Source organism: Gracilinanus agilis, chromosome 3 (genome assembly GCF_016433145.1).
Source record: "Gracilinanus agilis isolate LMUSP501 chromosome 3, AgileGrace, whole genome shotgun sequence".
Classification (NCBI taxonomy): domain Eukaryota; kingdom Metazoa; phylum Chordata; class Mammalia; order Didelphimorphia; family Didelphidae; genus Gracilinanus; species Gracilinanus agilis.
This window is the reverse complement of record NC_058132.1, coordinates 77,463,343-77,487,643: the sequence shown is the minus strand read 5'-3', so window position 1 is coordinate 77,487,643 and position 24,301 is coordinate 77,463,343. Positions and strand designations below refer to the sequence as shown.

At 39.3% G+C, this 24,301-nt stretch overlaps 1 protein-coding gene across 1 annotated transcript in view; it reads left to right on the top strand.

Annotated features, from left to right (window-relative positions):
- The window catches only part of MACF1 (microtubule actin crosslinking factor 1), a 422,428-nt gene that overhangs the window by 362,448 nt on the left and 35,679 nt on the right, over positions 1-24,301 (top strand). The window contains exons 60-78 of the mRNA XM_044668040.1: positions 1,309-1,515; positions 3,417-3,536; positions 6,188-6,295; positions 6,972-7,190; positions 7,914-8,117; positions 9,044-9,052; positions 10,052-10,283; positions 11,650-11,876; positions 14,016-14,138; positions 14,254-14,355; positions 14,930-15,031; positions 15,140-15,313; positions 15,398-15,553; positions 15,660-15,860; positions 18,515-18,643; positions 19,191-19,364; positions 20,771-20,926; positions 21,240-21,446; positions 21,553-21,672. Coding sequence (XP_044523975.1) covers positions 1,309-1,515; positions 3,417-3,536; positions 6,188-6,295; positions 6,972-7,190; positions 7,914-8,117; positions 9,044-9,052; positions 10,052-10,283; positions 11,650-11,876; positions 14,016-14,138; positions 14,254-14,355; positions 14,930-15,031; positions 15,140-15,313; positions 15,398-15,553; positions 15,660-15,860; positions 18,515-18,643; positions 19,191-19,364; positions 20,771-20,926; positions 21,240-21,446; positions 21,553-21,672 — 2,970 coding nt within the window. The remainder of the gene's footprint in view (positions 1-1,308; positions 1,516-3,416; positions 3,537-6,187; positions 6,296-6,971; positions 7,191-7,913; positions 8,118-9,043; positions 9,053-10,051; positions 10,284-11,649; positions 11,877-14,015; positions 14,139-14,253; positions 14,356-14,929; positions 15,032-15,139; positions 15,314-15,397; positions 15,554-15,659; positions 15,861-18,514; positions 18,644-19,190; positions 19,365-20,770; positions 20,927-21,239; positions 21,447-21,552; positions 21,673-24,301) is intronic.

The window sequence follows — 24,301 nt, the reverse complement described above, 5'->3', positions numbered from 1 at the left end:
TCACCCCACCTCCACAAACTGCAGTCAGGGAAAAAGAGAGTGAGGGGTAGAATCACACAAAACTTATCTCCTCCCTACATTAGCATGTAATGTAAGAAGAAACATGGGAAGCTGGGAAAGAGAGTTTCTGGGACGCAAATTCTAATTATACACCTCCAACACTTACCAGTTGTGTGACTCTGGGCTAGCCACTTAACTCTGGTTGCCTTAGTTTCCTCATCTATAAAATGGGGCTAATAGCAGCACCTATCTCTCAGGTTGCTGTGAGGGCCAAATGAGACAATATTTGCAAAGTAACACAGTGCCTGGCACTAATGGTCACTATAAAAATATTAAAATATAAAAACTCTAGCACATAAGACACTAAAAAAAAAAGTAGTTACCACTACTACTGGTCATGGCAAGGAGTAGCCCACTAATGTGTGTGTCTTTCAGGGCACTAAAATAAAAATAAATATTACCTTGACTATACTCAACAAGCCGTGAAAACTAATGGGCTAATTGAATCAAGATAGTTTTTTATATTTCCTAAGCAGATTTTCATTTGCCATTTATCATCGAGCATTGAGTGAATTTTAACATAACTAGCAAAGAATAAATAAGGCTATTCAAAGTAAATTCAGCAGAACCAGAAATTTATATACATTGATTACAGCTGGATATTTTTTTGAAGGAAAAAGTGGGAAAGGCCAAAGCTATTAGATGGAGTTAGCCTGGGAAGGGGCACAGAACAAAAGCACTTCTTTATTGGAAGTTATTGGTTGATTAGTTTATTTCTGCCTTACTACATTTAAGTGTAGTATTGGGGGCAGCTGGGTAGCTCAGTGGATTGAGAACCAGGCCTAGAGACAGGAGGGTCCTAGATTCAAATCCGGCCTCAGACACTTCCCAGCTATGTGACCCTGGGCAAGTCACACTACCCTTACCACTCTTCTGCCTTGGAACCCAATACACAGTATTGATTCCAAGATGTAAGGTAAGGGTTTAAAAAAATAAAATAATAAAATAAAGTGTAGTATTTAGATAAAAATTCTTAAACGGCATGTTGTTTCTTATTTTCTAAGTGACTTGAAAAGAAGATATACAGCAAATAATTTTTACCCAAAGATAGGCTGGTTCAGAAAGGTTCTTAACATGTAGCACCTAGCAAAAAAAAATCAGGTTGGGAATATACTAAACATTTTGCAATAGGAAAAAATAATTGAAGGAAAGAGGTCAGAACCCTTTTGGGATATATGACAGAGATGGCACTTCCTACCCAAGGGTAATTGTATTTTACCTAGGTTGAAACCTGTCTTCCTTTCCTAGGAGCTGAAAAAGGAGGTCATGGAGCACAGAATAGTGCTGGACACAGTGAATGAGGTGAGCCGGGCCCTCTTGGAACTGGTGCCCTGGCGAGCCCGGGAGGGGCTGGATAAATTAGTCTCTGATGCCAATGACCAGTACAAACTAGTCAGTGACACCATTGGGCAGAGAGTGGATGAAATCGATGCTGCTATCCAGAGGTCACAACAGGTAATGAATGTACTTATATGTCTGGACTCTTGATACATGTGAGAAGGCATAACCACTAAGGCCAGTACAGACATAATTTCAAGAATAGGAATTACAAGATAAAACCAAATCAAATCCTATGGGCTTATTTCAGTCCTAGGGAACAATTGAGTGAGGATTCTGAAGAATGTACAAAGACTGAGGGAGTCGTTAGCAGATAATTGTGCCCTTTGATGAAGAACCTATTGGAGAAGTATATAGAAAGGAAGGAGGCCCTTTCCTAATTATAGCACTTTGGGGAATAGTGCTTTAGAATAAGTAACCCTTAGCCCCACTTATAGCCTAAATACTTCCTTATTTTTTTATGAAACAATAAATTGTCTTAGAATTGTACAGACTCGGGAAAGAAGAAAATGGCTATAATTTCTGTCAAATAATAGATTGTAGATCTTTGATGCTTAAAGGAGACCAAGGCAGTCTAGTCCAACCCACTCATTAAATGTGCCAATCACTTTTCCAAAGCAAAACTAGCTGAGGAAGGGAAATGGTCCAATTTCTTGACTTCTTTCCTCTTTTTTTGGCTTTCTTAGAAAAATGGTAACTAACTTTTCCTTTGTCTGAGTGTCCTTTGGCACAGACCTTCCATGTGCTTTAAAACCTGATTAAGATGGATTAAATAAGATGTGACATTTATACACATTTTTAAATGTACAAAAGTGTTGTGTTTGCATTATTTCCTTCTGAATTTCAACAACATGTGAAGTGGACAGTGCAGATATGCCGTTCCATCTGCTTTATAAATAAGAAGACTCCTTCAGTGGAGAGTTGTTTCAGCCTAGCCATCTCTGGCCTGTCTAGACTCACCTAAGATAAGCACATTGAAGGCACAAACCTTATCCAGATTGAATTGTTTTTAACTATTTGCATTTGCTCACATGTCATTTAAATGTTGATATTCAGCCTTTCAGATGCATATTAAAAGTAAACCATTCTCTTGCTTGCTTAGAAAAGATTTCCTTATTTTTAAATATTTGGGCAGCTTGTCAGAGTTGAAAATGAGGAGGAAGCATAGGTCCAATTTAGGTAAGAATAACTTAGTGCAGGAGACATTTACATATGCATTCATATTTCTCTATTATATATTCATGTTATTTAAGTGTTGTGTGTACATTAATGTTATTAACATTATCTATATGATTTCTATAGGTCATATAATTTATTTATATACATATATATATATATTCTTCATTAAAATTTGTAAAGCCCCAGAGCAACAGTTCTGAAGAATTATATCATTGCTTGGGTTCCTGAGGGTTTGACAAAATGTTAGTGTAAGTAGCACAACTTCTGAGTGGTTTAATGTCATCTTTTGGAGCCACAGGGCTCCCTGGCTAAGTAACCATCCCCAGAGTGCCTTGAGATGAACATGACGTCCACCACCACATCACTTACTGTAAAAAACTTGTTTTACAAATCTGGCAGTTTGCAGTCTAGATAAAGGGGAACAATTCCCAGAAATAGACATTTCTTATGTACTTGAATTATATTTTGTGATGAACACTGTTTAGTACTCGCATCCATTTTCTCTATCCCATATATTCCTACAACATTAATTAATTGCTGCCACAGAAATAAGATATTAAGTTTAGTAGTATTACGTGAGACAGTAACCTATGGAACAGTATTATAAAGTGAGGATTACATTCTAGAGGCCTGGAAGGAGTCTCTACCAAGAGGAAAGGAGACTCCGTTAGCACAAGTAGGATCCTCTCTATATTGGGTAAACATAAGTGTTTTAGAAAGAGACCCCTAGTTTATACTATATTATAACTCTATGTTATATAGTTATATAGAGAGTTATATAATAATATACTATATTATATTTTATAACTAATGGGTTTGTTTTCCCATTCTTTTGATAGTATGAGCAAGCTGCTGATGCAGAATTAGCTTGGGTGGCTGAAACAAAACGGAAGTTGATGGCTCTTGGTCCAATCCGCCTGGAACAGGATCAGACTACTGCACAACTACAAGTTCAGAAGGTAAATATGATCACACACAGGTGTGTCTTAACAAAAACAATAATAATAATTAGTAATAATAGCTAACATTAGCAGCTAGGTGCTCAGTGGGATTGAGAGTCAGGTCTACAAATGGAAGATCCTAGGTTCAAATCTGGCCTCAGACTCTTCCTTAACTGTGTTATCCTGGGCAAGTCTCTTAACCACATTGCCTAGCCCTTACCAATCTTCTGCCTTGGAACCAATATACAGCATTGATTCTAAAATGGAAGGTAAAGGTTTAAAAAAAAAGGCTACTTCCATATACTCATCTTTTGGGGCAGCTGGGTGCCTGAGTGGATTGAGATCCAGGCCTAGAGACGGGAGGTCCTAGGTTCAAATTTGTCCTTAGACACTTCCTAGTTGCATGAGCTTAGGCAAGTCACTTGACCCCCATTGCCTAGCCCTTACCACTCTTCTGCCTTGGAACCAATACACAGTATTGAGTCTTAGACAGAAGGTAAGGATTTTTAAAAAAAATAATAGCTAGCATTTATATAGCACTCTCTAAGGTTACAGAGCATTTTACATGTATTATCTTGTTACACCAGCTCTATTTTACAAATGAGGAAATTGAGACCAAGTGACTAGCTCAAGGTCATATAGCTTGTATGTATCTGATCCTGGATTTTAACTCCAGTGACTTCAAGTCTAGTACTGTATCCACTGTGCTCTAGTGATCTATTTGGGATCAGAGTGAAGATCATAATGTCCAGAAATAGTTTTTAAAGGAGTTCAAAGAACCTCAGAGGCCTTGTCCAACTTGTACTGGAACAAGAGTCTTTACTTAAAATATACCTGGCATATAGGCATGCAAGCTTCTCTCAAAGAGCTCTAGGGAGACAGAACTTACTAGTCTCTGAGGCAACATATTATACTTTTAGAGAGTTTAATTACTACTCTATCTCCCTTTCTGTGCCTTCTACCTATCATTCCTTGTTGTGCCTTTCAGGACCAATTAAAACTTAATATATCATCTCTCTTTTGTGACTGCCCTCCAGTATCCAGAGAGAGTTCTCATGTCTTCCTGGAGTTTTTTCATCCTCATTCCTTTCAGATATTTCTTATGACAGTGATTTGAAGTCTTTCACCATATTGGTCCCCCTTCTCTGTACATCCCCCAGATTATCAAAGCCTTCCTAAAAGGACATTTGATGCTCTTCCTTGAACCCAGTAGAGTAGATATGGTTAGCTTGAATTTTAAAAAATGATCCACCAGCATGGTAGGATGCTAAGAATTGGTAGTGGAGATTCTAGAAGAAGGGGAGGAATTTCTAGTTCTGTGAAAAAGCAAAAATGTTTGTCAGTGCAGAAGAGAGGTTAGTTGGTAGTATCTGGACATAAATTCAATAGGAAAGGGATTTATTTTCCAGGAAAAATGCAGGATAAACAAAAACTGGGTTTTGGTTGGTTTCATTCAGCACAATATATTGGATAACACATGATCATTTTTACATTAGAAGTGTTTTTCCTAAAATTTAACCTAATAATAACAACATAGAGGAGGTTATGACACAGGGTGGTGGTTCCCAAACTTTTTTGGTCTACTGCCCCCTTTCCAGAAAAAATATTACTTAGCCCCCTGGAAATTAATTTTTTAAAGATTTTAATAGCAATTAATAGGAAAGATAAGTGCACCTGTGGCCATTACCACCCCTCCCTGGATTCCTGCAGCACCCACCAGGGAATCACTGAATAGGGGATAGAGAAGTGGCCTTGGAGTCAGAAAACCCTGGATTCCAGGCTTCCTTCTGAAACATGATGACTTTCTGAGCCTGAGCCACTCTCTACAAGTTGCAGAAAAGGAGTTCATCTACATAGCCCAGAGTCTGCTCATTTAGGAGGTCCTTATGCAATTAAAGTATAGGTTCAAGCCACAAATAAAAGGTATATTTTTATTGGATTTTTGAATAAGCTTGTCAATGCTGCTAGTTGCTATTTTTGTATTTGTACCAACAAAATGCACTTATGTTAAGAGCTGACTTCCAGTATATTGTAGCACGGGTACCTGCTTTTCTACTTTGAAAATTCCATCCTGAAATGAAAGGCAATTCAATTTTGATGTGCTTCAGGCAGCTCTATCTATGAGTCTTGGGTGGAGGTCTATATTATCCGAGAAAGTCACCACACCTGTGAAATCATGGGTCTTTGACATACTGACTCAGAAGATGTTTGGGTTATTTTTGTTTGTTTTTATTTTTTTTTTAATGAGAGTAGGCGATTTCAGTCCCTCTGTCTAATAAGTTCTAAATGCTATATTGGCTATTAAACCCTGTGATAAAGGAAGATTTAAAGTTTTCAGCAGTGTGAATTATCCTAGGTATTTAAACCAAAGGTACTAGTATTTACCCAGAGCAAGTTTGAAATTCAGAATCAGAGCATCATAGGATCTTGGAGCTTGAGAGAACCTTAGAAATCATCTGTCCCAACTCTCTTGTTTTAAAGAGAAAGAAAATTAAGACAGAGAAAGTAAGTGACTTTTCCAGGTTCACACAGGAATTAAGTAGTAGAGCAGGGATTGGAACTCATATCCTCTGACTAGAAATCCAGTATTCTTTCTACTTTGCTACCTTGCCTCCTGGACAGCTAGTTTGCTTTTCTTTCTTTGTTAAACAGCATTTTCTCTTTCAAAGGCTTTCTCCATTGATATCATTCGGCACAAAGATTCCATGGATGAGCTTTTTAGCCAACGTAGTGAAATCTTTGGAACCTGTGGAGAGGAACAGAAAGCAGTATTACAAGTAAGTTATTTCCTTATGTACAACACATTCAAAAGAGGCGTAGGTTCGGGCCGGGCTTTAAGGAGATTAGAAATATTCCATGTGAAATAGTACTTTTAAAGATACTTTGCTGCTTTTCTTATTGAAGACAAGTACCTACTACCTGCACTGCAGTCACATTTTAACATCAATGATGTAGATTGTGAAATGTGTCTGTCCTCTCTTCCTTGTAATAATGGTGACCCTATTCTCCCCTCCACTTTAAGACAATGATTTTGAGTGATGTTCCCTGGATTGGTGATGGCTTGAGTTGAACCATCCATATATGCTCTCATCTGATTCCCATATCCCATAATAGACACTAGTGAAATCATTATCAAAGTTGTATGTGGCCATAGAATACTCCTTGCTGTATATAAAGCCAACTGGCCCATAGAGGGAAGGTATTTATAACCTTGTCTGCAGTAGTTCTCTTACTTCTGACCTACAGAGCCAATTGTTCCAGGCCTACATCTTTTGTTCTTAGAAGCTAACAAATGAAACAGATATGAATGATGATAATGATATATTTCAGTATTGCGTAAAATTTGCAAAGTACTTTTTACCCCATGACAGCTCTACTAAATAAATTGTGCCCTGTTGATCTTAGATTTTCACATCAGAATGCTATAGCATTTAATATCTTTCTTGGTGGTAGGAGAAAACAGAATCTTTGGTACAGCAATATGAGGCCGTTAGCCAGCTCAATTCGGAACGCTATGCCCGTCTGGAGCGAGCCCAGGTTTTGGTGAACCAATTTTGGGAAACCTATGAGGAGCTCAGCCCATGGATCGAGGAAACACAGACCCTAATATCACAACTACCTCCACCTGCCATTGATCATGAACAACTCAAGCAGCAACAGGAGGAAATGAGGGTAAGAAGGCTGGCAAGTTAGGAGTTTGTTTCCAAACTGTTGCTGAAAATGAACTCAGCAGTCTGTTTTAAGCATCTACCAAGTGATAATGTCAGTTATCTTAATGCCTCATCCATAAAAATAACCTGGGAAGTTTAGATTTATATGAACAGCTTTGCCAAAAACAATCTCTGTGCCAACAGCATTCCTTGAGTTAGAGCAGACCCTAATTAGAGCATCATCTATTGAATAGAGGGAAGAAATGATAAGGGAAAGCCACCCAACGAAAAGACAGAATGACTCAGATGAGTGACATAGCCTCATCCAAGACAATGCAGTGTCTTTCCTAGGAATTTTGGAGTTCAATCATATTTATTTGCTTTTCATTCAGTTTCTTCTCTGACTGACCAGCATCCCCTTCCTTGCTCCCCTATGAGCTGAAAGGTCTAATCTATGTAAGTTATCTGGAGTCCTTGAGCAGCCAGAAGCATAGTTTGTGCCTGCATCTCCTTTTGGTGTGGTTAGTATGGAATATGGCCCAAAGAACAACAGAAAGAGTAAGGAGTGAGAGGGAGCTAGAGCTTACATCAGCTCATACAGTCCCTGGACTATGAAGTTCCCCCAGAGTCTTAGAATGTGCAGGGCATAAGTTCTGGTTGGAGCACACCAAGAAGTAGTAACCCTGTAGTTGAAATACTCAGGCCATTTCAGTGTCAATCAGCTTAGTTCTGTTCTCTGACACAGCAACTAAGGGAATCCATTGCTGAGCACAAGCCTCACATTGATAAGCTCCTGAAGATTGGCCCACAGCTGAAGGAGCTGAACCCTGATGAAGGTGAAATGGTGCAGGAAAAGTACCAGAAGGCAGAGGCAACTTATGCCAGAATCAAGGAGGAGGTGCGCCAGCGTGCACTGGCCCTGGATGAGGCTGTCTCCCAGTCTGCTCAGGTATGTGGCTTTGCAGAGCCTCTGAGAACCTCTGGCTTTATTTGACTATAAATAAGTAAACAGTGGCTGCAACAACCCTGCTCTGGAGGTACAGTGCAAAAACATCTAGCCCAGTCTGTTGACTACATATATCAGAAGACCAGAAAATGTTGGAATATTTGGGTTCTATTTCAGCAGATCTTGATGTATGTGGCCCAGGACACAGTGTTTCATGGCAGGTGTTTATTTACTATTTTATAATTCCTTTAATTCTATCCCATAGGATTTAAAGTCAGGACTAGTTCAGCCCTTTGATTGTACAGATAGGGAAACTGAGACTCAGGAAAGAATTTTTTCAAAGTCATACCAGTGGTAAGTAGCAGAGTTGGCATTTGAATCCAGATCATCTCCCTTCATATCCAGGATACCATCCTGCCTCATTAGCAAAGGCGTGACTATGTAAGATTCATGTTGTTAAACCCTAAAAGTCAGTGCCTCAGGCAAGACTAGGTTCTACAAGGTCATGTTGAATCGGGTTCTAGAATGAGAGCATGTCTTTTTTTTAAGAACCTCTCCTAGTTCTCTTCTGACAAAAGCAGGAACTTCTAGGAATAGACTGGTAGGATAAGGGTGGTGAGGAGGAGAGAGATAAAGTGGCCAGAAAGCTCAGGTCCTTTGGGGAATTGGACTTAAAGCATGTAACAACATACTTTTCAACTAATATAATGACTGTTAGTGATATTTTTTTGTCATGTCTGGGCATTTTATTCCTGCGTTTAGTCATTTCTCTTGGTTGGTATTTGTACTTACTCAAGTTTTTCCCCCACCTTCCGTTCCATCTCTCACTCACATTGTGGAATGTGTTACTGTGTGTTGTTGCTGCCTGCCTCCTGTCTCCCCCACATCGTCACATTTCATTGTTGTGTTGACTGCGCCCTCCATTACAGATTTCAGAGGTAAGGTTCCCATGCCCTGATGTACTTAATACAGAGAATAATATAATTCATTATCTTGAGATGGGGTATCCAGGGTGAATTTGGTTCTCCCCCCCCCCCCCCCTTGAAAGTTACTACATAGAATGAAGAGTACAAAGCACTGTGTGATTTTAACAGTAGAATTTTTGGCTTGGGGGTGGGGAAGCCATCTAGATAGGTGTGCAGGGGTGGGAGATCATTTCTGTTGTAGCATACTTCTAGGGACCCTAGAAGTAGTTGTAAAATATGATCCACTGTATTGATTGAGAACCTTAGGGCTGCCAGGTCTCTAATGAAAGATCCTTAGTCTCACTGAAATTGTTTCAATGAATGAACTTGGCATTGGTAACAATAATTAAACATGTAGCAATGGCACTTTTAAGGTTGACAGAGTGCTTATGATTTCCACTTCCCCAGTCACCCATTTGTTTCCTTCTCTGTGTAAACACAAATAAAATTATCTTGCATGCGAAGGTTTTTAATCCCCAAATCTTCTAGCATGTTGAGATTTACATACCCCTGTCTCAGGGTTTCTGACCCAAACATTCAAGTTGTGCATGCATGCAGCCATCATCTGCAATGTGGATACACCAATTCCTATCTTGTTTCATAGTCTCATCTCTTGTTGCATGATTGATGTAGGAAAACCATGACAGTGCTCTGAGATATTTAGCAGTGATGAGCCAAGCTAATTCTTCATTTACTGCCTGTGAAGTCTGTCTGTATAAGGTCCAAGTAGCAATTTGCAAGGAACTGTCTGTACTTCTTTAAGATAACTTATAAGATATAAGATATAAGATAGCATCCTGTGTCCTGGAGGACAGATAGATCTGGCCACGGGTAGCCCAAGTAGAATATAGGGTCTACATCTAGCCCCATAAGTAACAAGTAGCTTGAGTCACTGCTACTGCTCCTTATAAATACATAGGAGAATCAAGTGGCTGAGAGCACATCCTATCTGATCAAAGTATGCTTGTTTAGTTCCACGATAAAATGGAGCCCATGCTGGAAACCCTGGAAAACCTCTCTTCTCGCCTGCATATACCACCACTGATCCCTGCTGAAGTGGATAAGATCCGAGAATGTCTCAGTGACAACAAGAGCACTGCCATGGAGCTGGAGAAGCTGCAGCCATCCTTCGAAGCTTTGAAACGCCGGGGAGAGGAGTTGATAAGCCGATCCCAGGGAGCTGACAAGGATCTAGCTGCCAAAGGTATGTGAATCTATTTCCCTTATGAGGTCATTTAACTGGTTCTTAACTATTGGATATTTTCCACCATACTCATATTTTGATGAATGTAAAGGGTTAACTTCTAATTCAGACTTAAATTTTAAAATGAATTGTAATATAAAAATGTTTTGAATCAATTATCTGAAACTCAGAACACAGTTTCCCATAAAAACAAATCCCTGCATAGCAGGCTAGGTTCTCAGACCACCCTTAAAACTAATCATGACTTGACCAAGGTCATATAGTTAATAAATAGTAGAACTGGAACTTGAGCCAAACCCAAGTCCTCTAGAGAGTTTAACACACAATATTGCTGCACTATTGTATTGGTATACTTTTGAACTGAAGCTTTAAATGGACCATAGTAACGGGAATTAAAGTCCCTGTTCTGTTTGAGTCATTGCCATTATCTACAGACAGAACAAGAACTACCAAACTTAGTATGCCTGGATTATATTATGGTTTTATTCTATCTTCCTCCCACCTCTAAAACCCTCTACCTCCCCAACTAGATCTCCTAGGCAATAGAATCAAAAACTGTCCATGTCCTACACCTCCCTTGTAACAGGAGCAGAAACTCTGCCACCCCCACTCTTAAGTCTCGGAGAGTCCAGAGACTGTCTTTATCCCCCTCCATGCTCCTGTCCTACAAGAGAAGCAGCAGCTCCAGCTCTGGAAGTTCAGTCCCCAGCGTAGAGGACAGAAGTGATGTCGCTCCCTCCTAATGAGAAGAATGCCCCGCCAGAGAGAGGCTCTGGGCTCTCCTTACAATGATTCATTTCAATATGTAGTTGATTTGTAAGCTGGTACCTATAGATTAAATTCCCCGGGACTGTGGTGATTCATATTTGGCAAGTATTCCTTAAAGACCTCCTATAAGCCAATCTCTATGTTAGATTCTGAGAATCCTAAGGAGCAAAACAGTCTCTGCCCTCAGGATGCTTATGTTTTTCTGGGGAGAAGACCACACACACACACACACACACACAGTACGTATTTTCAAAGTAAATGCAAAAGTCATCTTTGGCAGAGAGGGATAATGCTAACAACTGGGGAAGATCAGGAAATGCCTTATATTTCAGAGGGGAGCACTTGAACCCTTCTAGGTAACACCTCAAGGTAGCCAGGAATTTTAAAGGGCAGAAGTGAAGAGGGGGTAAGCATTCCAGACACAAGGAAATCCATTACAGAAGCCCAGAGGTAACTCTCATGGAATTGTGGTTCTCAAACCTCTGTAGCAATATTAGCCCTTATGTGTAACACTCTGCATTGGTTAGGATTTGGATGGAATTCCTAATGAGACCAAACAAATACATGTTGTCTTTATTGTCTTCTTTTTCTACATCAGAAATCCAAGACAAACTGGATCAGATGGTATTTTTCTGGGAGGATATCAAAGCTCAAGCTGAAGAACGGGAAATGAAATTCCTTGATGTCCTTGAATTGGCAGAGAAGTTCTGGTATGACATGGCAGCTCTACTGGCTACCATAAAAGATACCCAGGATATTGTTCATGACCTGGAGAGCCCAGGCATCGACCCCTCCATCATTAAGCAGCAGGTGGAGGCTGCTGAGGTGAGCCAAGAAATAAGTTAATCATGTTAATAATATGGCTGATCCTACAATAGCCCTTTGAGTTAAGTACTGTAGATCTTATCCCATTTTACAAATGAAGAAACTGAGGATCAAATAGGTTGTATAATTGACCAAAAGTCATAAAGCTTGGAAGTATTGGAGATGAGACTTAAACTCAGATCTTCCTGTTTTATTTTCTCCTTAAAGAATCCTCTTTAATGCCATAGATCTATACTCTGGATATTGCCTCATTTGGATTTCATGTTTAGAATTTAGCCAAGTTTAGTACCTGTTTAATTTGTTCTCTCCAAAGTTCCCCTTCCCACTTACTCAGCTCTGTCTACACCATGTTGGATAATCTCTCTGGTGTCATAACAGATCCTTTTGTTTTTTTTCTTTTCCTTCATGTAACCTCTGTTTTCTCTGCCAATCCAGGGCCAGCTTCATGGCCTCTCTTATAATCTGCCTTCTCCAGGAGCCTTTCCCCTCTGCTCCCATTCTTCACAGATGGTCACTTACTCCCCAGCCTCTGAACACTTATATGCTATTACTTAGTGAGAAAGAAATATAACTCCCAAAGGAGATATATTTATTGAAAAGGACCTGGATGGGTTAGTAATAAAGAAAGCCCACCCAGGAACCTTTCAGGGCCAGTAAAGCACAAACCCCTTGAGACAATAGGGAAATTAGGTTTATTTAGCTAATATTGAGGTTAGGGAACTGGAAGGTAAGGTCCTAACTCTTATCTATCCTCCTATATAACCTAGGAGGTTCTATCTCTTCCCATGTTCTGTGCTCCCCTTATGGGGATGCTCTTCTGATCTTCTCAAGTCCTCCTTAATAGCTCCCTGATCCATCTAGACCCCAAAAAGCTATCTGACTCTCTTACTAAACTAACTATCCCAGATTGTCTCTAAAAAGGCTAAGGATTCAGGACTCACAAGTGGACTGAGTCCTTCCCCAAGCCTGGGGTTGGCTTCCTAGGTAAAACCAAAGTCCCAGATATAAAACCCTTGGATTTACCTTAGCCAAGTTGTCACAGCCAGATTGTTACAGCACTTTAGGGAAACACAGATCTCTCCTTCCAGGTATTTCTCCAAACCCAAGAACCTACTAGTCTTTCCTAGTTAGTTGCCGGGAGATGGTAGAGCAGCTGTACTCCCAGCACAGAGAGAGGCAAGTTTAGGAGGGACAGTTACTCTCAGTTAACTCCCAAGATCCTCCTCTGCAATGCCTTCTCCTTCCAGAATCTTTTCCCAGGGTTTGTGGCTAAATTCTCTTCCTTCCCCTTAGAAACAACCTTTGCATTTTCCCCCTATCCCTTATCCCTTTTCCTTACATTAGGCTTGTTTGAAGATTCTTTTTGAGGTAGGAGGAAGAGGAGGTAGGATTGGATCTTTCAACTAGATGTAAATCCAGTAAATAATATGTTGCATTTCTTTAGCTCTTTGCATGTTTTCTCTCATTTGATTCTCAACAATAATTCTGGGAGGTAGAGAGTTCAAGGAGTAGTAGTAGCCCCAATTTTGCCAATAAAGTAACCAATGCTCAGAGGAAAAAGAACTTGTCTGAAGTCACGTAGTTAAATAGTAGAGCTAGAACTTTAACCTAGATCTTCTAACTTTAAGCCCAGGGTCATTTCTTCTTTCAAAAAGCAATGAATCTTTTATTTTGAGGCAGTGGATATGTCCAACAAACTAAAATAAGCCTTCAAAGTATATTGTTCAAAAACAGACAAGGATAGCTGCCGAGTAGTGAATCTATTACTATGATCCTCACAATACCTGTAAAATCCTCTGAAGCCAGACACACTCTTCTTTTGTATCCTTTTAGAATACCTTGTTATCAGCCTTTAAAAACCATAGGTGCTCAACAAATGCTGGAGGAAGAGAAGAGCCTTAATAAAGTACCAAAAACCTAGTCAGCCTCACTGGTCTGCTCTGTGTACATTAAAAAGACCAGTCTGGAGATCCTTAATCCTTAAGAATCAAAATACAAGAAAAACCAAAAGACAACTGTAGAACATAACTGGCAGATCTGTTACCTTCTCTGTTCTGAAGATTACAGATTAACGTTTAGAGAGTATGAATTGTGTCCATCCTTCCTGTTTTAACTCATCCTGTATTCATTTGCACACAGACTATTAAGGAAGAGACAGATGGTCTGCATGAAGAACTGGAATTTATTCGGATCCTTGGAGCAGACCTGATTTTTGCCTGTGGAGAAACAGAGAAGCCAGAGGTGAAGAAGAGCATTGATGAGGTATGAAGACAAATTGGCTGGAGTCCTCCAGAGGACAGAGTGCCTATAGGCTAGGAAGGAAACATGGCAAATTTTGTTACTGGGAATTCTCTTTGTTTTTGTTTGTTTTTTTAAGATGAACAATGCCTGGGAGAACTTAAACAAAACTTGGAGAGAGAGGCTTGAAAAACTGGAGGAAGCCATGCAGGCCGCAGTACAATATCAGGACACCTTACAGGTAAGAGGCCGGGAAAGGGCTAATGGAAGAGAGGTGCACATAGGAAGCAGGTCACCTTCATCTGATGACCAAATTCCTAGGTATTCACTCTCAGAACTGATGATTTCACTGTTTCTGCTTTGTTCTACTCATTAGCAACTAGGGAATAATGAGGTGTGTATATAGTGTAGTATACATTTCCTGGCGTTTCTGCTAATCTGCATTTAGACTTCTTCCCTTTAAGGAAAGGAAGAAGAACCTTTGAGAACTCCTTGTCTTGAGTTTTTATCTCTATGCATCAGCCTCCTATTAATATTCTCTCAAATGATAAGGATCAGTTTTAATCTTTGTGTCATAATTCCCAATTTTTATCCAAAATTAATCAAACCAGGATATGATTCTTTAATTTTAGATCTAAAAGTAGTGAACTTCACAAGTCACTTTCTAAGCCTCTGTTGTTGGAATGAAATCTACTGTTTTTTAACCTAAAAATGAAAATCACAAGGGGATTGAATTTGCCTCTATTTACCTGTATAGATGCCACCTATTTTTCCTTAGGTTTCCATAGTCTGATTTTTCTAACTTTTGATTTTAGACTATGTTCGACTGGCTAGATAACACTGTGATTAAACTCTGCAACATGCCTCCTGTCGGCACTGACCTTAACACTGTGAAAGATCAGCTAAATGAGATGAAGGTTTGTTCCCTGAGCATGGTTGTAAGAGCTAATTGTAGGGATGGGGGCAGGGATGATCTTTGAAAAAAAGACCTAGTCCTAACATGTTAATGTTTTTGTGTGTGATAGGAGTTTAAAATGGAAGTATACCAACAGCAGATTGAGATGGAGAAGCTAAATCATCAGGGAGAGCTGATGTTGAAAAAAGCTACCGATGAAACCGATCGAGATATTATCCGAGAACCACTGACAGAACTAAAACATCTCTGGGAAAACCTGGGTGAGAAAATTGCCCACCGGCAGGTATGGTAGAAGTTATCAGAAGCATCTATCCATTACTCCCTTTGGTTTTCACTTTTCCTAATTTGCCTTCCTTTTCCCAACCAGCACAAACTAGAAGGTGCTCTCTTGGCGCTTGGTCAGTTCCAGCATGCATTGGAGGAGCTGATGAGCTGGTTGACTCACACAGAAGAGTTGTTAGATGCACAGAGACCTATTAATGGAGACCCTAAAGTCATTGAGGTTGAACTTGCAAAACACCACGTAGGTCATCCATTTTCTTTCTCTAAACCTTTTGACCTGAAACCATCCCTGCCCCCTTGAATTAATTAAATCTGCAAGAGAAATTAACATGTTTAACATTCTTTAGGTTCTAAAAAATGATGTGTTGGCTCACCAAGCCACAGTGGATACAGTCAACAAAGCTGGCAATGAGCTTCTTGAATCCAGTGCTGGCGATGATGATGCAAGCAGCTTACGGAACCGTTTGGAAACAATGAACCAGTGCTGGGAATCAGTGTTGCAGAAGACAGAAGAACGAGAACAGCAGCTGCAATCAACCCTCCAGCAGGTAGGTGGCATTCTCCAAAGCAGACATTGCTGTGTATACATGCATGTCTCTATATTTACAAAATCACAAACACTTAAAGAGTCAGAGAAGACCTTAAAGGCCATGGAGTCCAACCTTTATTTTGTAGACCTCCTGATAGGAGCTCCCATTGAGACAGCACATTCTATTTTGGTTAGCACTCGTTAGCAAATCTTTTCCTTACATCAAGTCTAAATTTGTCCCTTTCAAACCTCCACCTATTGATCCTTCTTTCTGCCTTCCAGGCTTTAAGCAGATAAGCCTACTGCTTTTTCCATGTGACAGCCCTTCAGATATTTGAAGATAGTTAGGACTTCCCCTTGAAGAATAAAAGTGCCACTAGTTTTTCCATATAGTTCTTGTATGACATGATCTCAAGGCCCTTTTCCCATCCTTATTGTCTTGCTCAAGATATTCTCCAGCTCATCAGTATCTTTCCCAAAAAATGTGGCACCCAGAACAGAACAAACTGTTCCCCCTGTAGTATACAGAATTGGGGTGATATAGTTTTTCTAGCTTTGGCCGAGTTCCAAAAGCTGTTAGGGGTTTGGAATCTTGAGGAAAAGGCAGTTGGCTGGATCTTCCGTGGAGGGAAGTTGTCAATGAGCCGAGCTGCTTTGATTATCTAGCTTTAATATTGAAATTTAGCCTAGCTTTGATATATTTACTTAAGAAATTATTATTTTAGATAAACCCTTTTTATCTTCCTTTCCTAATACCATCCCTGCCTTCCCTCCCTTACCTTATATGTCTGTGGAGTTAATAAGGAGAGTAATTATAGAGGAGTTAAATCTGTGAAGAGTTACCTAATTGACAGCATTAGTTATAGTTAGTCAGTCATCATTTATTCCCTTTAGATAGCAATAGCACTTAGTAAAGCTGAGTTTAAAGGCAGGTCCTTACTCAGACTCCATCTTTGCTTCCCTTCCCCCACCTGAGGTTCCTGAGACAACAGATAGGGCTTTCCTTTGATCCACCTTCCTAACAAACATCCTCCTTTCAAATTCCCTTATACCACACCTTTCCTCAAATTACCTACAAAACACCCCCAAAAGTGGTTTGATTGAAGGCAGGAGAATAGCAGCATCTTCCCTCCCTCACCCTGAATACTGTGCTACTTATAATGCAGCTTTGCCTTTCTTAGATAGCAACTGCTGCTGCTGCTTACCTACCATACCCTACTGTACCTTATATTTGTCAAGTAGATTCTTTAAACTCCCAAAAGTGAGATTTTACATAGGTCTCTATTAAATTACATCTTCTTAAGGGTCATAGCATTTCTAAATCAGAAGATGAGTGTAATTGGTAACTGAGGCCTGACAACTTATGGCACAGCTCTAGATAGTAGAAACATCTATGCTGTTAAGAGTCAAACCATATTGATTTTTATTCATTGATTTTTGCATTAATTTTTTTTTATCCAAGCAAAACCAATCATTGAACAAAAGACAGAACAAACCAAAAAATCCCAAACCCCATGAGCAGTTAAGCAAAACAGTTTTCTTAACAAAACATTGTAGTTACACATGATCATGCATGCACTCATATCCCTTTGCTACTTTGGTTGGACTGAATCTCTAATGTCACTGCTATAAGGAACTCTCATTGAAGGAAATCCCCTCTGCCAATACAGATGGGTGCCTGCTCATCCACATGTAAGCTTAGAATTGCCTTTTAGGCATTGAAAACTGTAGTAACTTTGCTGAGGATTCCCTGGGGAGTATGTGGGAGGCAGAACTTGAATATGGGGCTTCTGACTTTGAAACCACACCTCTGTTCACTACACCATGTTGCTATTCAAATGATTAAGTAAACTAGGACCATGTTGTTCTTTGTATTTACTCTGATATCTTAGAGCCTCCAAAAAGGAATCTCAGATATCATCTAGTATAATTCTTTCCTTTTACAGAGGGGAAAAAAGTAAAGGGCTTTTACCCTAGGTCACATGAGACAGATAGTTCCCAGTAAAGCCAGGATTTGAACCCTTTTTTATCTTCTAACTAAAAATCCAACATATCATCCTGTCCCCTTCCTTTGAAGGAACAATTTGTGATTTACTAAAGCTGCTCTCGTAGACCAAATCTGTTGGATCATACTAAAGTCTTGATGTGATTATTTGGGTAGACATCTAGTTTTCTTGAAATATCTGATTCTATAGAATAATGAACTATATAGTTAAGAGGCCCCTTCTACTTGGTATTTTGGGCAGTACCTTTTGCTGTAGAGCAGGGGTTGGCAACATATGGCTCTTGAGCCATATCTGGCTCTTTTGAGGGCCAGATATGGCTCTTTCTGCAGGAGCCATAAAGTCAATTTTTTTCAGGTGCTGTTACAGGAGCACACACTGTGAGCACTGTACAGCTCTCACGAAATTACATTTTTAAAAATGTGGCGTTTATGGCTCTCACGGCCAAAAAGGTTGCTTACCCCTGCTGTAGAGGATAGAAATGTTTATTAGTCAATACCTAGTCTAGGCTGAATCCTAGCTAAGTAATGGGATGACTCTCTGTAATTGCCAGAATCATTTTCTCCTGGAGTTGGATTCTATATCCCATAATTTCAAAAATTAAATTTCGAACCCAAAGGTTAACAATTGCTGACATCCTCAATTCACAATCTAAATTTTTTTCTAAAAGGCCCAGGGTTTCCACAGTGAAATTGAAGATTTTCTCTTGAGACTGACTAGGATGGAAAACCAGCTTTCTTCATCAAAGCCTACAGGAGGTCTTCCTGAGACAGCACGAGAACAACTTGATGCTCACATGGTAAAAGTCCCTGAATTAGAGCACCAAAACCCTTTTTAAAATCAGAAACCTATATGTCTTTAGAGCTTTTCTTTGACGTGTTTTTTTGTGCCAATGTTGATTTAATACAGTATTTCAGATGAGCACTAATCCAGAGCTTTTATCGGTTTATGTCATTGTCAGTATTTCTTTGGGAAATTTGGCAGGTAAAAAATATTCTTATATTGATCTGTAGGGATTAGACAACTTCATTTATCGATGCCGAAACAAGAGAGTATAGCGATCTATACTCTGCATCTATAATAGTAAGATGGAGATGTATTCATAAGAGAACTATTTAGTATGAATTTTGAGAAATTCTAATATGGCAGTTTTTCAGGAATGAATCTCAGATAAATCCATGTAGAACTGAAAGAACAAATTCCATATTGATAGTGACATAAACTAGCTCTGTGGCATTCCCCACCTCCACCTCACTTATCTTGTGCATATGCAAATTTTATTGAACTGAAATCCCATTGAAATATGCCTTATGGGTATTTTTGCTGCCTCTTTAAATTCCACATAGGAACTCTATGACCAGCTGAAAGGCCAGGAGCAGACATATAACCAGCTGCTGGACAAGGGGAGGCTGATGCTGCTAAGCCGGGATGACTCTGGATCTGGCTCAAAAACAGAGCAGAGTGTCACACTCTTAGAACAAAAGTGGCATGTGGTCAGCAGCAAGATGGAAGAAAGGAAGGTAACTAATGTAATGAGCACCATCCCTGGGGGAGGGATAGACACATGTTCCTAAGAATGTCAGCCACCGAGGTCACCTTTTCTGGTGCAAACTACACTGATCTCAGTCGGCTACGCTGCTTTGAGTGGGTAATTCCCTCAAATGTTTGAGCTTCTCTCCTCAAATTCAGTGTATCTATCTACTTACCTTTTTACATGTCATATGCCCCTGGTAAAACTTAATAAGCCCTTCAAAGGCAGGGAATGTCATTGATTTTGGCTTTGAATCTGATACCTAGCACAGGCTATAGGGGGCACTTTAATAAGTACTTGTTGGCCAAATGGGTGGACAAATTTATCCTGATGATAAAATATTTGTTCATTTCCTGGAATCACTAGCCAAGGTGGTGATTCACTTTGTGACCTTATTTTAGTCACTAACTTTTAACTTTTATCTTGAAGGGAAAGCTGGTGACAGTCAGTTTTATACATAACCTATGGGCAGTTTCCAGAGACATTTTCAAAAATCAGGACTTATGGTCTGCGTTCCATAACTGAAAAACCCAGGAATTTTTTTTGTAAAAGAAAAGGAAAACAAAGTAATTTTGAATAATCAAATCATATCCTTTTTCAGAATAAGTACCAAAACCAGTTGTATTCTTGCCTACTTCTGACTACACTGTTGCCTAAAGATGAGGTGTGTGGCAGGTAGGCGGAAAGTAGAAGAGATAGCCATAGATCCAAGAGGGTAGAGGTCCAAATGAGTATTTAAGATGTAATAGTTTTGTCCTTGCCAAACCTATTAGAATTGGAGTGTCTGTTGTCCTAATTGGGTAGTTTCCCTTTGCATTTGTGTTTCTAGTCTTTATACCCCAATTTACAGGACCTTGAATTTTAAGGAAGAGGAATAGCTGTGCCTGTCATTGCCACATTTTTACCTAGAACTGCTAATAACTTCCTGGATGCTTTTATTGCATTGATTGCTTACAAATACAGTACACTGATTTTTTTTGGTAGCACACTTTCCCAAAGTGGATGTTTATACAGTTCTAATGGATCAATGAACATAGCCTCCTGGATTTGATAAAGTGAAGAATAAACTGAAGGAAATGGAGGGTTTCCCCAAGCCAATTCACAGATCCTGCAGCTGTTACTTCCCATTCCATTTATTCCTTTCCATTTATTGAATGCTTTCCTTCCCTCCTGCCAGTTGAAGGCTTTTCCTCTGTGTTCACATTTCTTGTCCCTTTGTTCCAATTCAGCTACTAGCATTGAAATCCACCCTTATTGACAAACAAGTCATGTTCAGTGGTTGTCTTAATGAGGTTCCCCTTCTAGAGGTTATTTCATCTTGTATACAATGAAGTTTTTATCTTCGAATCCATAATCCCTAAACTCCTACTTTCTCTTTGTGTCATTAAAATTCAGTCAAAGCTGGAAGAAGTACTCAACCTGGCAACAGAATTCCAGAATTCCCTGCAGGAGTTTATCAACTGGCTAACACTAGCAGAGCAGAGTTTGAACATTGCACCTCCACCCAGCCTTATCCTAAATACCATCCTCTTGCAAATAGATGAACACAAGGTATCAATAAGATATGATAACTTTGGCTTCCTTTGTAAAGGTGTGCATGAAAAGGGCTCCTTATTCTGGGAATAGCAGTGGTTATTCTGTCTCATTCTTTAAAGTAATAGAGTTACAACTCACAATTATTTGGTACTTTACATTTATAAAAAACCCTGTAAAGCAGACATTATAGGTCTTGATAGCAATTCAGAAACTTGACTAAGATGACCTGGCAAGTAAGTTACAAGAGTAGAATTTGATCTTAATTTTTTTACTCTTGAATCCAACACTTTTTGTCTTCTAAGATTTGAAGAACAGTGTTCTTTTTCAGGTTTTTGCCAATGAAGTAAATGCCCACCGGGACCACATTATTGAATTGGATCAGACTGGAAATCAATTGAAGTTTCTCAGTCAAAAGCAAGATGTTGTCCTGATCAAAAATTTATTGGTTAGTGTTCAGTCTCGATGGGAAAAGGTGGTCCAGAGGTCTGTTGAAAGGGGTCGATCCTTGGATGATGCCAGAAAACGAGCTAAACAGGTAAGAAGTTTTTTTTTTAATTCTCAAACAATATCAATTATAAACCAGCATCATAGGATCAAACCTTATACTCTAACATGCCAATTTTTTTATCTTATAATTCCAGTTCCATGAAGCTTGGAAAAAACTGATTGACTGGCTAGAAGATGCAGAGAATCACCTGGACTCAGAATTGGAAATATCCAATGATCCAGACAAAATTAAGCTTCAGCTGTCCAGGCACAAGGTAAGGCAGTTAATTGATCACAGGTCAATCACTAATATAAAAACCTTCAGAGATCATGGCTTGGAAAAAATATGACCCTTTTTGAAGGAAGTTGGTAAGTGAAAACAACACTAAAAGAAGACAGACTTCACTTAATTCTGTAACCAATCTAGGTCCCTAGGAATAGAGAACATTCTTCCCTTGTCCTGATAGATGCAATTGTTTTATATGTTGATTTTTCCTATTTTTCTTTGTTACAAGGAAAGGTTCAGGGTTGATGGAAAATAGACTGGTAAATAGCTGTGGTGTAATAGAATTTTAAAATATATCAATAAAAATAAATTCAGTTTCCTTTACAAAATCTAGAGAGAAGTGGGATGCTGGAAATTAACCTTTTGGTCTAATTCCCTCCAACCAGAGGAGTGTCATGTTCTTTTCCACTAACTCGGTCTAGCCTTAGAGTTTTTCATATGAAAAAGATCTTGATTTTAGTGGACCTCAAGCCAATAACATGGTAGAGTCATCATAAAAAGGTGATGAGATTTTTAAACTGTATTGTGAGAAGTATAATGTCTCTAATGAGGAAGAGGGTAGTTCCACTGCATATGCCATCCTGACCAACCATATCAAAAGAACTACTTCCAGTTCTGGGCCCACATTTAAGGAAAACAATAATAAACTGAAGTCCCTTCAAAGGAAGCCAACCAGGGTAATGAAGGACTTAAGACCCTAACAACAGAAGTCTGTTATAGGTCCAGGGAAAGAAAAAACCACAAGAGAGAAGATATGTACTATCTTCCTGTACTTTGGAGGGCTGTGACATGGAAAAGGCATGGTGAGATTTGAGTCACTTGGCCCAAGAGGGCAGAGTTAATTCTCTAAGAGAGTACAAAAGGGAAAGGTAGCAGATTTATAAGTTTACAGTAAAGAAAGATCTAACAATGAACTTTTAGTGAGAAAGACTGGAAAAGGATTTCTTTCCATGGTAGGTTGGACTCTTGACTTCTCAGGCTTTTTCCATCTTGGATGTCCTATAGTTCTCTGAATTCATTTAAACTTCTCACACTGACCTAAGTGCCAATTCAACATGACTTCTGCAAGAGCAGCTTCTGCCAGACATCAGTTGCTAGGTTTTGTGTCTTGGATAAGAGAATTCTACCCAGTTTCAGCCAAGTGAGTGACAAAGTCTCTCATACTGTCTTTAAGTCATGCAAAGATGTTTGCATATGATTAGGTACATTTTGAGCTGATTGAGTTATTAGAATCCAAGTGACAATTACTGGGTCCATTAGTTTGGAAGTAGTGGAAAACCCTAGGAATCTGCCCTTGACTGTTCTGCCCACACATTTTATGGTGACTTAGTCAGTGGCATAGATAGCTTGGACTTATCAGGTTTGTAGATAACCTGAAGTTAGATTGAATAGCTAGCATAAGAGAAAAACAACAGTACTGGGATAGTACCCACAAAATAAGAAATGGGCCAAATCAAGCCCGGGAATCCAGTAAGGACCTTTGTAAAATCCTTGGTTTCAGAAAACCCACAGTGAGAAAGCCTCACAAAACAATATTTCATGTAAAATACCTGGCAAGTTTAGTGAATGGCAGGACAGTTTCATCAGTAACCAGCACTGTGGCAGCCAAAATAAAGACCTAACATGGCATAAGGCCATAGGAACAGAAATCTCATGTCCACAACAGGAATCCTTTTGTCTGTGTCAGACCACATCTGGAGTATTGGATTTAACTCTGACCATCACAGTGTAGAAAAGAGATTGGTGAGCTACAATGTGTCCAGAGGAAGGTCCCCAGGATGGTGAAGGGACTGGAAACTGTGTTATTCCAAGACTGACTAAAAATTCTGGTGAAGAGACAATTGAAAGGAGCAGGTTATAGTTATAGGGCAGTCCTGTGAAATGATTTTTTTTTTTTTACATACTGTTTATATTGGCTATCAACAAAAGGAGTGCAAAGGGGAAATCTGAAGTGATTTCAGAGGATAGAGCACTGGGTCCTGGAGTCAGGAAGACTCATCTTCCTGAATTCAAATCTGGCCTCACACACTTATTAGCTTTTCAACCCTGGGTGAGCCACTTAACCCTGTCTGCACAATTTTTCTCATCTCTTAAGAGAGCTGGAAAAGAAAATGGCAAACCACTCCAGTGGCTTCACAAAGAACCTCCAAAAAGGTCAAAAACAGTTAGACATAACAGAAATGACCAAGAAATCAGAGAGGCAAACTTTGAATTCAACTTCCTAACACCAAGCGATCCAGGATGATGATGGTGATTAGCATTTACATCACACTTTAAGGTTTATAAGGCATTTTACAAATCTTATTTGATCTATCAACAAGCCTGGGAGGTGGGTGGTAATATTATCCCCACTTTGTAGATGAGAAAACTGAGGGAAATAAAAATTTTAAAAAGCTTGCCTAGGATTACTCAACTAATAAGTATCTGAGACTGGATTTAAACTCAGGTCTTCCTGATTCCAGGTCTGGTAGCCAATTCAGTGCTCCCCTAAAGTATAGTGTGCTGACTCATAAGGTAATGAAATGCTCTATCAGTAAAAGTTTTCAAGCAGAATCTGTATGACACTTTGTTAGGAATGTGTTTGGATAGGTATTAGGGTAAAGGCTCTTTAAATTCCA